At 36.2% G+C, this 15066-nt stretch overlaps 3 protein-coding genes across 5 annotated transcripts in view; all 3 read left to right on the forward strand.

Moving 5' to 3' along the window:
• Positions 1-375: 375 nt before the first annotated feature.
• LOC107474964 (putative pentatricopeptide repeat-containing protein At3g01580) lies at positions 376-2358 on the forward strand. The gene has a single exon (XM_016094607.1). The coding sequence runs from the start codon at positions 376-378 to the stop codon at positions 2356-2358; it is 1983 nt and encodes a 660-aa protein (XP_015950093.1).
• A 783-nt stretch (positions 2359-3141) lies between these two features.
• Positions 3142-10107, forward strand: LOC107474131 (probable LRR receptor-like serine/threonine-protein kinase At1g06840). Of its 3 annotated transcripts, none has more exons than XM_016093732.3 (21): positions 3142-3292; positions 4162-4335; positions 4627-4777; positions 4866-4937; positions 5089-5160; positions 5374-5517; positions 5622-5693; positions 5801-5872; positions 5980-6054; positions 6358-6426; positions 6544-6612; positions 6697-6768; positions 6917-7000; positions 7171-7239; positions 7371-7864; positions 8007-8168; positions 8271-8554; positions 8699-8750; positions 8858-9108; positions 9189-9323; positions 9455-10107. In XM_016093732.3, the coding sequence occupies exons 2-21, from the start codon at positions 4230-4232 to the stop codon at positions 9800-9802; spliced, it is 2853 nt and encodes a 950-aa protein (XP_015949218.1). In that variant the 5' UTR covers positions 3142-3292; positions 4162-4229; the 3' UTR covers positions 9803-10107. The 3 variants fall into 3 exon arrangements, with proteins under 3 accessions (XP_015949218.1, XP_052116112.1, XP_015949211.1); XM_052260152.1 differs by having other exon boundaries at positions 3287-3388; XM_016093725.3 differs by lacking the exon at positions 3142-3292 and adding an exon at positions 3400-3519.
• Positions 10108-13836: 3729 nt separating this feature from the next.
• Positions 13837-15066, forward strand: part of LOC107474152 (60S ribosomal protein L10) — a 1743-nt gene continuing 513 nt past the window's right edge. Inside the window, exons 1-3 of the mRNA XM_052261378.1 lie at positions 13837-13948; positions 14039-14411; positions 14954-15059. Of these exons, the coding sequence (XP_052117338.1) occupies positions 13939-13948; positions 14039-14411; positions 14954-15059 (489 nt within the window). The 5' untranslated portion in view covers positions 13837-13938. The remainder of the gene's footprint in view (positions 13949-14038; positions 14412-14953; positions 15060-15066) is intronic.

Here is a 15066-nt window from a genome sequence, read left to right on the forward strand (position 1 = left end):
AGATGAAATCCAATCCAATAACTTTACCGCTCAAATCCATATTTGTCCTTTTTTAAATTAAATTTGGATAAAAATTGCGGATATGCGGATCGAATCCACTCTCTATGAATACTTTGAAAATTAGAATCAAGTTTCCCTCTTTTAAGGAAAGAAAAGAGGTGACAAACCCTAGCTCCATTGCCGCCACCGTCCCGCCGTTGGCCAACTCCTTTTCTTCGTGTCGCAGCTTCTTTGCCTGGTCCAGCTTTGTCATCCGTTGCGTCCGCTAGCTTCTCCGCGTCACATTCTTGCTCCCTCTCTCCTTCATACTCTGCTCGTCAAAGACCACGGAAGGTTTTGTTTCTAAAGTTATAGAACTCAATAGCCATTTTACATATGCACCGGAGGGATCTCTTGGTGAAGCTATTGGGAACTTGCTGCAGTAAGATATCAATTGCACAGTTGCACTCCAAGTGTTTGAAATTGGGCCTCGCCCATGATAGTTACATTGCTACCAATCTTAATGTTCTTTATGCTAAATATGCCTCAGTTAGAGAAGCATATAAGCTATTCGAAGAATCACCTTGTAGAACTGTCCATCTGTGGAATGCTATGCTTAGGAGCTATTGTTTGGAAGGAAAATGGGTAGAGACACTGTGCCTGTTTCATCGGATGAATGCATGTGCTTTATCAGCTGAGGAAAGACCTGACAATTTCACAGTATCAATTTCTTTGAAATCATGTGTTGGTTTGCAGAGGCTGAAACTGGGCGAAATGATTCACGGGTTTCTCAAGAAAGAGGCAATGAATAATGATGTGTTTGTGGGATCTGCCTTGATTGAATTGTATTCGAAATGTGGACGAATGAATGATGCTGAAAAAGTGTTTATGGAGTATTCAAATCCAGATGTGGTTTTATGGACTTCAATGGTTACAGGCTACGAACGAAGCGGCGATCCTGAACTTGCACTTGCATTTTTCTCACAAATGGTTGCGTCAGAGAATGTGAGTCCTGATCCAGTGACACTTGTTAGTGCTATTTGTGCTTGTGCTCAGTTATCGGATTTTAAGCTTGGAAGAAGTATACATGGATATGTAAAAAGAAGGGGATATGACACTAAGTTATGTTTGACCAATGCACTGCTGAACTTATATGGAAAAACTGGTTCTATCAAGAGTGCATATAACGTGTTCGAGAAAATGCCTGATAAGGATATTATATCTTGGACCTCAATGGTTGCTTGTTATACTGATAATGGAGCTGAAACCAAGTCATTAGATCTTTTCAGTCAAATGATTGATAACAGAGTTGAACCCAACAGGGTTACTATTGTTAGTGTACTGCGATCATGCACTAACATGTCCAATCTGGAAGAGGGTATGAAGATTCACAAATTAGCAATTGACAATGGTCTTGAATTGGATATGGCAGTCTCTACAGCTCTTATGGACATGTACATGAAATGCTTTAAGCCTGAAACTGCAATTAGCCTCTTCAACAGAATGCCAGAGAAGGATGTAGTTTCTTGGGCTGTTTTGTTTAGTGGGTATGCTGAAATTGGAATGGCTCACAAGTCAATGGGCATTTTCCGCAACATGTTATCTAGTGGAACCCTACCCGATGCAATCGCCCTCGTGAAGATTCTTGCTGCTAGCTCGGATTTGGGGATTCTTCAACAAGCCGTTTGTCTTCATGGTTTCTTAACTAAATGTGGATTTGACAATAACATTTTTGTCGGCGCATCTCTCATAGAGATGTATGCAAAATGTAGTAGCATAGATAACGCTAACAAAGTTTTCAAACAAATGACACATAAAGATGTTGTTGTGTGGAGCTCAATCATTGCAGCTTATGGATTCCATGGGCAAGGAGAAGCAGCATTGAAGTTATTCAACGAGATGGTTGATAGTTCACATGTTAAGCCTAATCATGTAACCTTCCTTTCTATTCTGTTTGCTTGTAGTCATGCAGGTTTGATTAAAGAAGGGATAAAGATATTTGATACAATGTTAAATGAGTACCAATTGAAGCCGAACTCAGAGCACTATGCCATAATGGTTGATCTTCTTGGCCGGGTTGGAGAGCTAGATAAGGGCTTGGAAATAATCAATCGTATGCCAATGCAAGCTGGTGCTAATGTGTGGGGAGCCTTGCTTGGTGCATGTAGGATTCATCAAAACATAAATATGGGAGAACTTGCAGCTCAGAATCTTTTTTCCTTAGACCCTAATCATGCAGGGTATTATGTACTCTTATCAAATATTTATTGTGGGGAAAAGAATTGGCATAATGCCGCAAATATTAGGAAATTGGTAAAGGAAAATAGGTTGAAGAAGATTGTAGGTCGAAGTATGGTTGAGTTAAGGAATGAGGTTTAATTTTGTTGCTTGTGATAGATTACATCATGAATGTGATCAAATTTATGACATGCTAAGAAAACTTAATGCAAGAATGAGGGAAGAAGGTTATGCTCCTCAAGTACAGATTGAGCCTCTTGTGAGTTATTAACTTGTAATCATGAAAATTACTACCATTTTTTGGAAAAAAAAATATTATACTAGCTATCTCTTCGTAGAGATATTCTTTATACAGCTGTCATACTAGCTATCTCTTCAAATTCTTTATACAGCTCTCACTTATTAGTGTCACACAATACCCACTAAACTAGAAGTACTAATAGTATTCATACATTAATAAAATTATCAAATTATTTAACTATTCTTAATTATTAATTTCACATAAAATTAATCACATCTCACTTTTCACCTTTTTATAATTAACCGTTACTAAATAATGTGTGTCTTTTATTTATTGTCTATTTATCCAGGGTACGCTTTTGATTTGATGTAGAAATATCAAACATTTTGTGTATTGCGTCTTTCTTCACTCAATTTTTTTATTCATTGCTTGTCTCAGCTGTCTCATTCGGGGGTTTTGCTTTCTCTTCTTCTTTCTCTCCTCCTTCAATTTTCATTCATCCCCCACAAAAGTCAAAGTCTTCAACTACACACATTATTATTATTATTATTATTATTATTATTATTATTATTATTATTATTATTATTATTATACCTCTCTTTCTCTTTCAAGTTTCAACCATTTTCTCCCTTTATTTTATACTGAGAAATTCCCATTGAATTTGGATTCAAAAAAGCTACAGTTTTCATGACAGTGATGGCATTGCATTCATCATCAACTCCACCACCTACATTTCCTGCTGCATTTGTTGTGTGTGCTGACCTGGTCCTACTCCTACTCACTCTTCTTCATCCCTTTCATTTTCATCATATGTTCACGCCTCACTCTCTTTTGGTAACTTTAGCTACAACTACACCCATGTGTTAGTTTAAATTTTTGTTTTCTTTCTTCATATATCATTATTCTCTTTCTTTATAGCTGTTATCTCAGGTATTCTTATTTAATTTGGTTCCATGGATACATAGTTGCCACCCCATGTGTTAATTTTTGCTTTCTTCATACCATTTACTTCAAAGTTAGAGTCTTTTTTGCTCATAATATTTAGCTCTTAATTATCTCAGGTACTCTTCTTTATATACTGGTTTTCTTCTTTAACTTATAGTTGACACCCCATGTGTTAGTTCTTGTTTTGTTCACAGTGTTTGATTCAAAGTTAGCTTCTTTTTTGTTCATAGTATTCAGTTGTTAATTATCTTGATTGTAGCCACCCCAAGACTTTATTTTTGCTTAGTTATACTATTTGCTTCCAAGTTAGATTCTTTTTTGTTCATAATATTCAGCTCTTACTTTGGTAGCTTTAACCTCATGTGCTAGTGTTTTTTGCATTTTTTGGATAGTTTTTTATTCCAATTTAGACTCTTTCTTGATCATAACATTCAGGCGCTATCTCAAATTTTCGTCTTTAGTTGCCATCCTTTTTCCTTTTTGTTTCTCCAAGTATTTACTTTCTAAATTAAGAGCCTAATAGTTATTTGTATTTGCATTTTAGCTTTGACTTTGCTTTTAGTTGTTATTTTCTTCTTTGATTTGATATGCCTTGGTTTTCTACACTGAATTGCTTTTGCCTTTTAGTTTGATAACTATTGTAAATTCTGTACTTTATGCATACATGGGGTTTTATCTAAAATGGATATTCTTCTTTAGTTTTGAACTTAGGCTTTTATGCATCCATGGATGTTTCTTACCTAAGTTGTTACTTTCAGAGAGAGAAAAGTAGCTTGCTTGGTTCATGAGAAACATTTAAGAGTTTGTTGATATCTACTTTGCCGGGATGTATCTTTCAAAGGGTTGCAAGCATCAAGTTCTTTTCATCTTGTGGTTCTGCTGCTACTTGCTACATGTTTCGGCGGAGAATAATATCACTGACCCTGTTGAAGGTTTTACCCTTCTACTTTCATTTTGGTTTGATATATATTCCATGATGCTTTTCTTCTAGAAGTGAATATTTCCAGTCCATTAATTTGTCTGTGTGTATAATTGTTGTTGTGCTAAAGATCATAAAAAAACTTAGTAAAAACAATTGTGCAAATGCAGTATTCATGTGTCCCTTGCAATAATTATCCAAATAATTAAAAAAAAAACTTTATGAAGCAGTGCTCATAATGTGTAATGTAGGTAACTGTTTGTTCCATTGATGATGAGGTGATTGCTTTTGTTTTAATATGTAGTTGAAGCATTGAATGCCATAAAGCAAAGATTGAATGACCCTAATGGAAATTTGAGCAACTGGGGACATAATGATCCGTGTACATCGAAGTGGACAGGAGTTTTGTGCTACAATGAAACATTGGATGATGGATATCTACATGTTCAAGAACTGTGTGGCCTCTATCTTCTATTTGACATTTCTTTTCCATAAAATCCATATGAACATTTCTAAGCTTCCATTTGTTTTTCTTGTTTGTAGGCAATTACTGAGTTTAAACCTGACAGGAAATTTGGCACCCGAGCTCGGCAACTTAACCCGTTTGTTAAGATTGTAAGACTTTGTCTACATTGATGTTTAAGAAAGGACTAATATTGTGAATGGTTTTCCAATTTAGCAATTGCTAGATGCCATTTTTACTCTTTTTTTGCAGCTGTTAATTTATCCTTCTTCCTCTGATATATGCTTTTCTTTGTTCTCTAAGGAACTTTATGTGGAACAAGATAACTGGGAGTATTCCGAAGGAAATCGGTGAAATCAAAACTTTGCAACTCTTGTAAGTTGAGATTTCCATTTTGGCTTGTGTTTTTTTTTTCTCTCACCATTTGGTTCAATAACAAGGTTGTTTTATTGCCTTGGTAAATTTGAATCACTTTGTTACATAAATATCCTTGTCTATGAATCAGTTTTGAATTCTGGTTCCTATAAGATTCCAAGAAAAAAAAATTCAAATTCTCTCTCAAATTTTAGTTTTTTATTGGTTTTGTAGGCTTCTGAATGGAAACAACTTAACTGGTCCACTACCAGATGAGCTCGGCTATCTTCCGAATTTGGATAGGATACAAATTGATCAGAACAATATATCAGGGCCCGTACCTAAATCATTTGCAAACCTGAACAAGACAAAGCACTTGTAAGGTTCTTTATGATCAAAGTGTTGTTCAATTAGTATTAATTTTTCTACTTCACTTGTATTGTTACCATAATGGTTTCATCTTTTTCCCTTTGATGGAGCAGCCACATGAACAATAATTCACTTAGCGGACAAATCCCACCGGAGCTTTCCCGGTTGCCAAGTCTTGTTCATCTGTAAGTTGATGATGACTGGATATCATTGATATAATTGCATCCATTCAAATAACTTTCTTGATTCTGTTTTATCCTTCGTTGTGATGCGAAAATCTTTGGACTTGCAGTCTTCTTGATAACAACAAATTAACAGGATATCTTCCGAGTGACCTCTACAAGTTGCCAAACTTACTTATAATGTATGGGTTTGTTATTCTTTTCATCTTCTTTTCTTGGGAAAAAGCACAGAGTCTTGTTGTAAAATTATATTTCTAAATTGTTGTTTCGAATCTTCTTGTTCTTGCAGTCAACTTGATAACAATAACTTTGAGGGAAATACTATTCCAAGTTCTTATGGCAACATGTCAAAACTGCTGAAAATGTAAGTGAATTTGCTATGCAATAGCTTTTGAGAATCTTGGTGATTGATTTCTTATATGTAGGAAACAAAATTTTATTTTATAATAATCTAATAGTCATAAAGAATGTTGAAAAATCCCTCCATAAAATCCTTTTTAGACGGCTTAGTACTTTGTTGAAGCCCATAATTGAAGAACAATGCCATATTCTATTTTTATTACTTTCCATTTTCTTTTTGGCTATATTTGTAGGACACAATTTTGTTGCTGTTTCTCCCTCCCTCTGCTTAATAAAATTTCTTAATTTAGTTTATTGGTTTTATCAGGAGTCTTAGGAATTGCAACTTGAGAGGACCAGTTCCTGATTTAAGCAGGATACCCCACCTTCTTTATCTGTAAGTTCCATGATCTAATTTTCATTTAACATAAGATTTTGTACCATGTGTAGTGATGATAAATAGAGTTATGTAGTCTGAAAATGTTTTACTGACTATTATTTATAAAAATTTCAGAGACCTCAGTTCCAATCAGTTGAATGGATCAATTCCTAGCAACAAGCTTTCCAACAACATCACAACCATGTAAGGATCTCTTTTGTGTGAATATTTTTCCTTGCATACAGAATGTTTTTACTTTTAGTTTCTGATATCCACTAATATATGCAGTGATTTATCGAACAACAAGCTTACTGGAACTATTCCATCCTACTTTTCTAGTCTTCCTGTTCTTCAAAGATTGTAAGTTTCTTTCTATTTAGCATCCTTTTCAAACATTTTACCTTGAATTGCTTAGTAAGATAATATTTCTATGGAACAATCATGGCATCATGTTATAAAGTAGATGATGACTTTCGAGTTTCGACTAAATTATCATCTTATCTGGCAGGTCACTTGAAAACAATTTATTGAAAGGCAGTGTTTCTTCCACCATTTGGCAGAACAAGACTTTGAATGGCAAAAAATTTATCTTGTAAGATTAGAAGTGATGAATTCTACAATTTTTGGCCACTTAGATGTGTATTTGAGAGTGTTTATCTGTGGTTTTCATATTTTTTGGATGTTGTTGACATTTTTCATGTTCCTTTTTATAGATGTTATCGAAATTTCCGAAATGCTAAGCATATGTTTCTCATCTTGCAGGGAGTTGCAAAACAATAGCCTTACAAGCATATCAGGCACTAGTGATATTCCTCCAAATGTCACACTCTCGTATAATTCTAATATACCAGCTTACGATCTTTTTTATGCTTGTTAATTATATATAGTGGTGATGAGCATTAGATATGATCATTTATAAATTACTTTGTCACATTGTAATGCAAAAAATTGATGTATTTCAGGCTCAATGGGAATCCTCTATGCTCAAATAATAAGTCTTTGGTTCAATTCTGTGGATCTGAGACTGCTGACAATAACACAAATGGCATTGTTTCAACAAATTCCAGCTCATGCCCTGCTCAAGCGTGCCCTCCTCCTTTCGAATATTCCTTGGACTGTTTCTGTGCAGCACCATTGCTTGTCAGTTATCGACTGAAAAGTCCTGGATTTTCGGATTTTCGACCATACGTGCTTTCCTTTCAGGAATACCTGAGTACAGGTCTTAGTATACAGATGGATCAGCTTCAATTTAGTTTTTATTGGCAAGCCGGACCTCGGTTGAGAATGGACTTGAAGCTTTTTCCAGTTTATGTTGGTAACAGCAGCTCTCATATTTTCAATACAACCGAGCTCCTACGGCTCATGACCATGTTCACTGGATGGCACATTCAAGACAGTGATTTGTTTGGTCCTTATGAGTTACTTGGCTTCAATCTCCTTGATCCTTACAAGGGTGGTAAGTCTCAAAATTTCAAATTTGATTTAATGCTTGACAATCACAATAAAACTTGGGTCACATTTTCTTTAGCTCAGTGAGAATTACAAATTCAAAGTCTTATCTATATAGATTAAGTGTTATTACAATTCTTTCTACGCAGTGGTCATCCCCAAGTCTTCAAATTCAAAGATAAGTACAGGTGCTTTGGCTGGCATAATCTTAGGATCAATTGCCTGCGCGGTGACGTTATCTGCAATAGTTACACTCCTTATATTAAGAGTGAAGTTGAAAGATCATCCTGTAGTTTCGAAGCGACGTCATTGTGAGTTTTAGTTTTGCTCTTTCACCTATCACAAGTGCCTTGTGCATGAAGCTTGAGTTTATTTAAAAGGATATGTTAACACTTGATTCTCTTTACTTGCAGCATCTAAGATCTCAATAAAAATTGATGGTGTAAGGGCCTTCACTTTTGGAGAATTGTCTGCTGCTACCAACAATTTTAGCAACTCTTCTCAAGTAGGACAAGGAGGTTATGGCAAGGTTTACAAAGGTATTCTTTCTGATGGCACCGTTGTTGCCATTAAACGTGCGCAGGAGGGGTCGCTGCAAGGTGAGAAAGAGTTCCTCACAGAAATATCATTACTTTCGAGGCTACATCATCGCAACCTTGTGTCTCTCCTTGGATACTGTGATGAAGAGGGTGAACAGGTACCTTTAGCTTTTAATTTCAGAAAGTTTAAACATTCTATGCTCCATTTTAGTACATGCTATGCAAGTCCATTTTCTTTTTATCATTGTGAACTCCCTTTCTGTTAAGATTCTTGCATTTGGATTGTTGCTTTGTGCTTGCAGATGCTGGTTTATGAATTCATGCCAAATGGTACACTAAGGGAACACATTTCAGGTACACTATCCGGTTCGAATAAGAAGCACAATGATATTTTGGATCATTTATTTTACTTTCCTTTTATGTTGTATCTCTTTTAAGTGTATGCTTATGTTTTACAACAGTTACAGCAAAAGAGCCTCTGAGTTTCGCCATGAGATTGAAGATTGCACTAGGGTCAGCAAAGGGTCTTATGTATTTACACACTGAAGCTGATCCTCCAATATTCCACAGAGATGTTAAAGCCAGCAACATATTATTGGACTCTAAGTTCACAGCAAAAGTGGCTGATTTCGGACTTTCGCGGCTCGCTCCAGTTCCTGATCTTGAAGGAGTTGTCCCTGGCCATGTATCCACAGTGGTAAAGGGAACCCCGGTAAGTAAGGCTTTTGTGATAGGACTTGCTCATGTTAAAGTTGAAATTATAGACTTTAATTTTCATTCTTTTATATGCAGGGTTATCTTGATCCAGAGTACTTCCTAACTCACAAGTTGACTGATAAAAGCGATGTTTATAGTCTTGGGGTTGTGTTTCTGGAACTTTTGACTGGGATGCAACCAATCTCACATGGCAAGAACATTGTTAGAGAGGTATTTACCTATAAACATTTGTAATTAGATCAAACTCACCATGTGAATAAATAATCTTAATTATTTCCTATCTCTTATCATATGACAACATTCTATGATACTTGAGGATGACATAGTTTTTTTAATGGTAGGTTAATGTCGCGTATCAATCTGGCGTAATATTTTCGATCATTGATGACCGCATGGGGTCCTATCCATCTGAGCATGTAGAGAAATTCTTGACCTTGGCCCTGAAGTGTTGCGAAGACGAGCCAGAAGCCCGGCCTAAAATGGCAGAGGTGGTTAGGGAGCTTGAAAACATATGGTCCATGATGCCAGAATCAGATACCCGGAAAGCCGAATCAATAACCAGTGATTCAGGAAAGTTAAGTACAAGTACACCATCTTCATCCTCTGCTATAAAGACTCCTTTTGTATCAGGAGATGTTTCAGGTAGTGACCTTGTTAGTGGAGTAATACCAAGCATCAAGCCAAGATAGAAGAAGATTTCATGCTGCATAGTGTGAGTTATTGGATCAGGAAACTATGTGTTTGTTAGATTTGATTTCATCTTCACTATGTAAATTCTTTTTGTTAGTACAATGTAATAAAACTTATAGAGAACTTGAAGGTAAATAGTATTATTTTGTAGTTATGTAAGTGTTAGGAAAATAAGTGCATGTTTTATGTTTGAATTAGTTTGTTTTGGGATCAAAACAATTTGTAATCAATAACTTCCTGGTACAGATTTTGTAGGAAAAGAACAAAAAAAAAGGGGATTAACCAAAAAAATTAATTTTTTTTTATTTTTTTGGTCTGATCATTTTGCAACTTATCCTATTGTAACTTCAGAGGTTGCCGATGGTGGTAGTATTTGACTCCTTCATGAGACTTTAATCTTGTGAAATTGAGTTAGCTAGATTCTTAGTAATATTGAACATTCCATGAAAAAATTGCAAAATTCGACTTAAACATGGTGTTAGATCAATATTTAATCTCACGTATCAACAACTAATTCTGACACTTTAAGTCACTAGGAGAGTGTAACGGTAGACGAGATGAGTACGTACTCTCCCTGTTTCAAAATAATAGTGGCTTTAAAATTAATATATTTAGACAATTAAAACAGAGTAAGTATGAAAAGATAGATTCAAATAATATCAAAATGATATTTATTATAAGATCATAAGGGTAAAGGAGTCACTAAATTGAAAAAAAAAAAAACTCAATAGGCTTTATAGTTATGAAACACGAAAACATTTACATAGATAGACATACGAGATATAATACAATATAAAAAAATATATTAATTTTAATTTTTTAAGACATGAAGACACTACAATAATAACAAAATCTTGTCCCATTAGGTGGAGTCAGCTACATAAATTAAATGATGCTATTGAACTCTATCATGTATTATGTGGATAGAGAGACCATTTACATGTATATCTCATTTGACCACCTCGTGGATAGTTTTTCTAGATTTTCCTCTATCTTTCACCCTTTGTCCATTTTCCATCTCATTCATCCTCCTGACTGGGTGTTCTGTCGGTCTTATTCTCACATGTCCAAACCACTTAAGATGCGATTCTACCATCTTTTCCACAATAGGTGCTACTCCAACTCTCTCTCTTATATCTTCATTCCTTATTCTATCCAATCGCGTATAACCACACATCTATCTCAACATCTTCATCTCTGCCACACTTAACTTACGTTCGTGCTCCTCTTTGGCCGCCCAACACTCTGTAGCATAAAGCATAGCCGGTCTAATAGTAGTGCGATAAAATTTACCTTCAAGTTTTAAAGACACTTTCTGTCATTTTGAACAACTTGCTTGGATCTTATGATTTACATCATGTTCAATCTCTCCATTATCCTGTATGATGCACCCAAGATACTTAAAACTTTTAACTTTTCGTAGAATATTTTCTCCAATCTTCATCTCTGTATTAGGGTTTTTCCTTCGTCGGCCGAACTTATATTGCATATATTCCGTCTTACTATGGTTTATATGCAGACCATACACTTCTAGAGTTTCTCTTCATAAATCTAACTCCTTATTTAAGTATTTCCTTGACTCTCCTATAAAGACGATATCATCGGCAAAAAGCATGCATCATGGTATAGGCTCGTGAATATGTTTTGTGAGTACTTCCAAGACTAATGTGAAAAGGTATGGACTTTATACCAATAGAAAATTTCTCTGTCACACCACTTTGAGTCTTCACACTAGTTGTAGACCTATTATACATGTCTTTAATTGTACAAATATATGTGATCCTTACTCTCTTCCTTTCCAAAACATTCTATAAGACCTCCCTTGGCACCCTATCATACGCTTTTTTCAAATCAATAAACACCATATATGGATCCCTTTTATTAGTATGATATCTCTCTATCATCCTTCTTAACAGGTATATTGCTTCAGTAGTGGATTTGCTTAGCATAAAACTAAATTGGTTCTCTGTTACTTGTGTCTCTTGTCTCAGCCTTCCTTCTATCACCCTTTCCCATAACTTCATGGTATGGCTCATGAGCTTGATCTCTCTATAATTTTTGCAACTTTGTATATCCCTCTTATTCTTGTAGATAGGTACCAAGCTACTGTTTTTCCACTCATCTGACATCTTCTTTGACTTTAAAATCTCATTAAAAAACTTGGTTAACTAATTGATGCATTTCTCTCCAAGGCCCTTCCAAACTTCAATTGAAAATTATCGGGCCCTACTACCCTGCCATTTTTCATCCGCTTTAAAGCCTCTTTTACCTCGAAGTCTCGAATCCTTCGATAGTAGTTGAAGTTTTAATATTCTTTTCTCGTGCATAACCGACCAAGACTCGGAAGAGTCTTCTATCATTCATTAAATAACTCCTAAAAGTAGTTCTTCCATCTTTCATTGATCTTCTCCTCTTGAGCCAAAACCTCTCCATTTTTATCCTTTATGCACTTAATCTGATATAAGTCTCTCGTTCTTCTTTCACGACTCTTTGCGATTATATATATATATATATAAGCCGCCTTATATTTTTTTCAATTATCTACATTGCGGCATAAAGATCACTCCTTAAAGCACTCCCTTTTTGCCTTTATCTTTTCTTATACATTAGCATTCTACCACCAGAACTCCTTGTCTTGATTCTATCCCTCTAGATTCTCCAAAACTTTCTTCTTCTGTTCTTCTAATAACTTCTGCCACCTCCTTCCACATCTCTTCCGTGCTTCCATCCCCATTCCACTTTGCCTTTTCTCCTACCTGTCTTAGGAAACTTCTTTGTTCCTCACCTTTCGTCTGCCACCACCTTCTCTTTGGATTTTTTGTATGATGTATTTTCCTTAACTTTTACTCAACGCGAAAATCCATGACGAACATCCTATGTTGTGTTGTTAAACTCTCTCCCGGAATAATTCTACAATTAATGCAAAATTTTCGGTCAACTCTCCTCAACAAGAAGAAGTCGATTTGAGAGCTTGTCATGCCACTCCTATAGGTTATAAGATGTTCATCTTTCTTTTTAAAATATGTATTTGCGATGAGAAGGTCAAAGGTTGAGGAAAAGTCCAAAATAGTTTTACCCTTGGTATTGACCACTTTGAAAACATGGCCTTCGTGAATACTTCTATACCCAGTCACTTCACTTCCAATATGCCCATTTAAATCTCTTCCTAAGAAAATCTTATCTTTCGAAGGTATGTCTTGGACCAAACTCTCTAGATCCTCCTAAAACCTTATCTTGTGTTGCTCGTCCGAACCCACTTGCGGTGCATAGACGCTAATCACATGAAAAGTACCTCATTCAACCACAAGTTTGATAGAGATGATCCGATCTCCCACTTTCTTGACATCCACTACGTTCTTCTTCCACTGCTTATCCACGATAATACCTATCCGATTCCTATTATTCATCTTTCCTATATACCAAAGTTTGAACTCGAAAGTATCAAACTTCTTAGCTTTCGTACTAACTCCTTTTGTTTTTTGTAGGCACATGATGTTAATCTTCCTCCTTGTTGTGGTATCTACCACCTCTATGAATTTTCCTGTTAGAGTGTCTGTGTTCCATGTCCCAAATATCAACCTTCTGCCGCTCCGACCTTTGCCTTTATTTTTTTCTTTGTGAACTAGTTTATTTACCCTTGTTCGTTCATGAAAATGCGAGAATCCTTACTCATTTAACACTACACCCGGACACCGATACAGCGGCTCTTGCTCATTTAGCACTGTATGCAAGCCATACAGCGTGTTGTTTTTGGGCAACGACATAGTTTTAGCGCAATAACATCTTACTCATTTGGGACCAGCTATGTACCACAGATATAATATAGACGCAGTTTAAAACATGAAGATATTAATAAATTTGAAGCAGTAAGATGGGTATGGGCTGAATAATAGGCTTTAAAATAGAGCAAGTCCAATCCAACAAGCCACGCAACATTCTGAAACTTTCTGGGCCTTTCCTAACCCAACCCCCACGGTCAAAGAAGAATAAAAAAAGTAGCAACGATGACGCAAGCCCATACGTAATGAACGACAGGAATAAAACAGCGTGCGAATGACGCGCCATTGCCCATACCGTAGCGTATATAAAGCACCATCACCCCGCGAATCCTATCCGTCTCAATTTTCCTTACGCAATGGGGAGAAGTACGATCTCTAATCCTTCATTCTTCGATGCAATTGAAATCTCTGTTTAAAGTTTAAATCTAGAATTGAATGTTTGAAATTTGTTTCCAGGACCAGCGAGGTGTTACAGGCAAATCAAGAACAAGCCATATCCAAAATCGCGATTCTGCAGGGGTGTGCCTGACCCTAAGATCCGAATCTATGACGTCGGAATGAAGAAGAAGGGTGCGGATGAGTTTCCGTTCTGCGTGCACCTTGTTTCATGGGAGAAGGAGAATGTTTCCAGTGAGGCACTTGAGGCTGCTCGCATTGCTTGCAACAAGTACATGTCCAAATTCGCAGGCAAAGACGCTTTCCATTTGCGTGTTAGGGTTCATCCTTTCCATGTTCTCCGTATCAACAAGATGCTCTCCTGCGCCGGCGCCGACAGGCTCCAGACTGGCATGAGGGGCGCCTTTGGCAAGCCGCAGGGCACTTGCGCTAGGTATACTCTCTCATATCATCTTATCAATAATTTCTTTTAAAAACTTTAAGCTCTCAGATACTTATAGATAGATCTAACAATTCGCATGAAAGAATTCTCATCATTTCTTGCTCTACAAGAAATCTCATCTAAGATATTTGTAACTTTTAATCTTGACATGTCAGTTGAGAGTTGTCATACAGCAGTGACATATCAGCATATAATTATCATGTCAGTATTTTAGGAATACAACTGAAACAAATTGTTAAGAGTATTTTGAAAAGGTGCATCCTACTATGCAGATGTTATTTGTACAGATTTTATATCATGCTATACTAAATAATAACCACCTTTTAACCTATGTTTTCGTCTGCTATAAAACATTGTACACATGTTGCTATAAAATTTATGATTTACTTCCATAGACCAGCTTTTTGGTAATTAATATATGTAGCTCTTCCTTCGATTTAGTAGTTGGTTACATCATAACTGATTAACATACTTTAGTGCCTTGTAATCCCAATGATATATGCTCATTTTGCTATTTGGTCTCTGGTTACCAGGGTCAACATTGGCCAGGTGCTTCTCTCGGTTCGCACCAAGGATAACCATGGTCATCATGCTCAGGAGGCTCTGCGACGCGCCAAGTTCAAGTTCCCCGGCCGCCAGAAGATCA

This window comes from Arachis duranensis, chromosome 1 (genome assembly GCF_000817695.3).
Source record: "Arachis duranensis cultivar V14167 chromosome 1, aradu.V14167.gnm2.J7QH, whole genome shotgun sequence".
In the NCBI taxonomy this organism is placed as follows: domain Eukaryota; kingdom Viridiplantae; phylum Streptophyta; class Magnoliopsida; order Fabales; family Fabaceae; genus Arachis; species Arachis duranensis.

Bases quoted from the DNA above. Each gene is read 5' to 3' on its own strand.
- LOC107474964 (XM_016094607.1), top strand. From the start codon at position 376: ATGCACCGGAGGGATCTCTTGGTGAAGCTATTGGGAACTTGCTGCAGT.
- LOC107474131 (XM_016093732.3), top strand. From the start codon at position 4,230: ATGTATCTTTCAAAGGGTTGCAAGCATCAAGTTCTTTTCATCTTGTGG. The intron at 5,161-5,373 runs GTAAGTTGAGAT...TTGGTTTTGTAG, and splicing joins ATCAAAACTTTGCAACTCTT to GCTTCTGAATGGAAACAACT. The intron at 6,055-6,357 runs GTAAGTGAATTT...TGGTTTTATCAG, and splicing joins ATGTCAAAACTGCTGAAAAT to GAGTCTTAGGAATTGCAACT.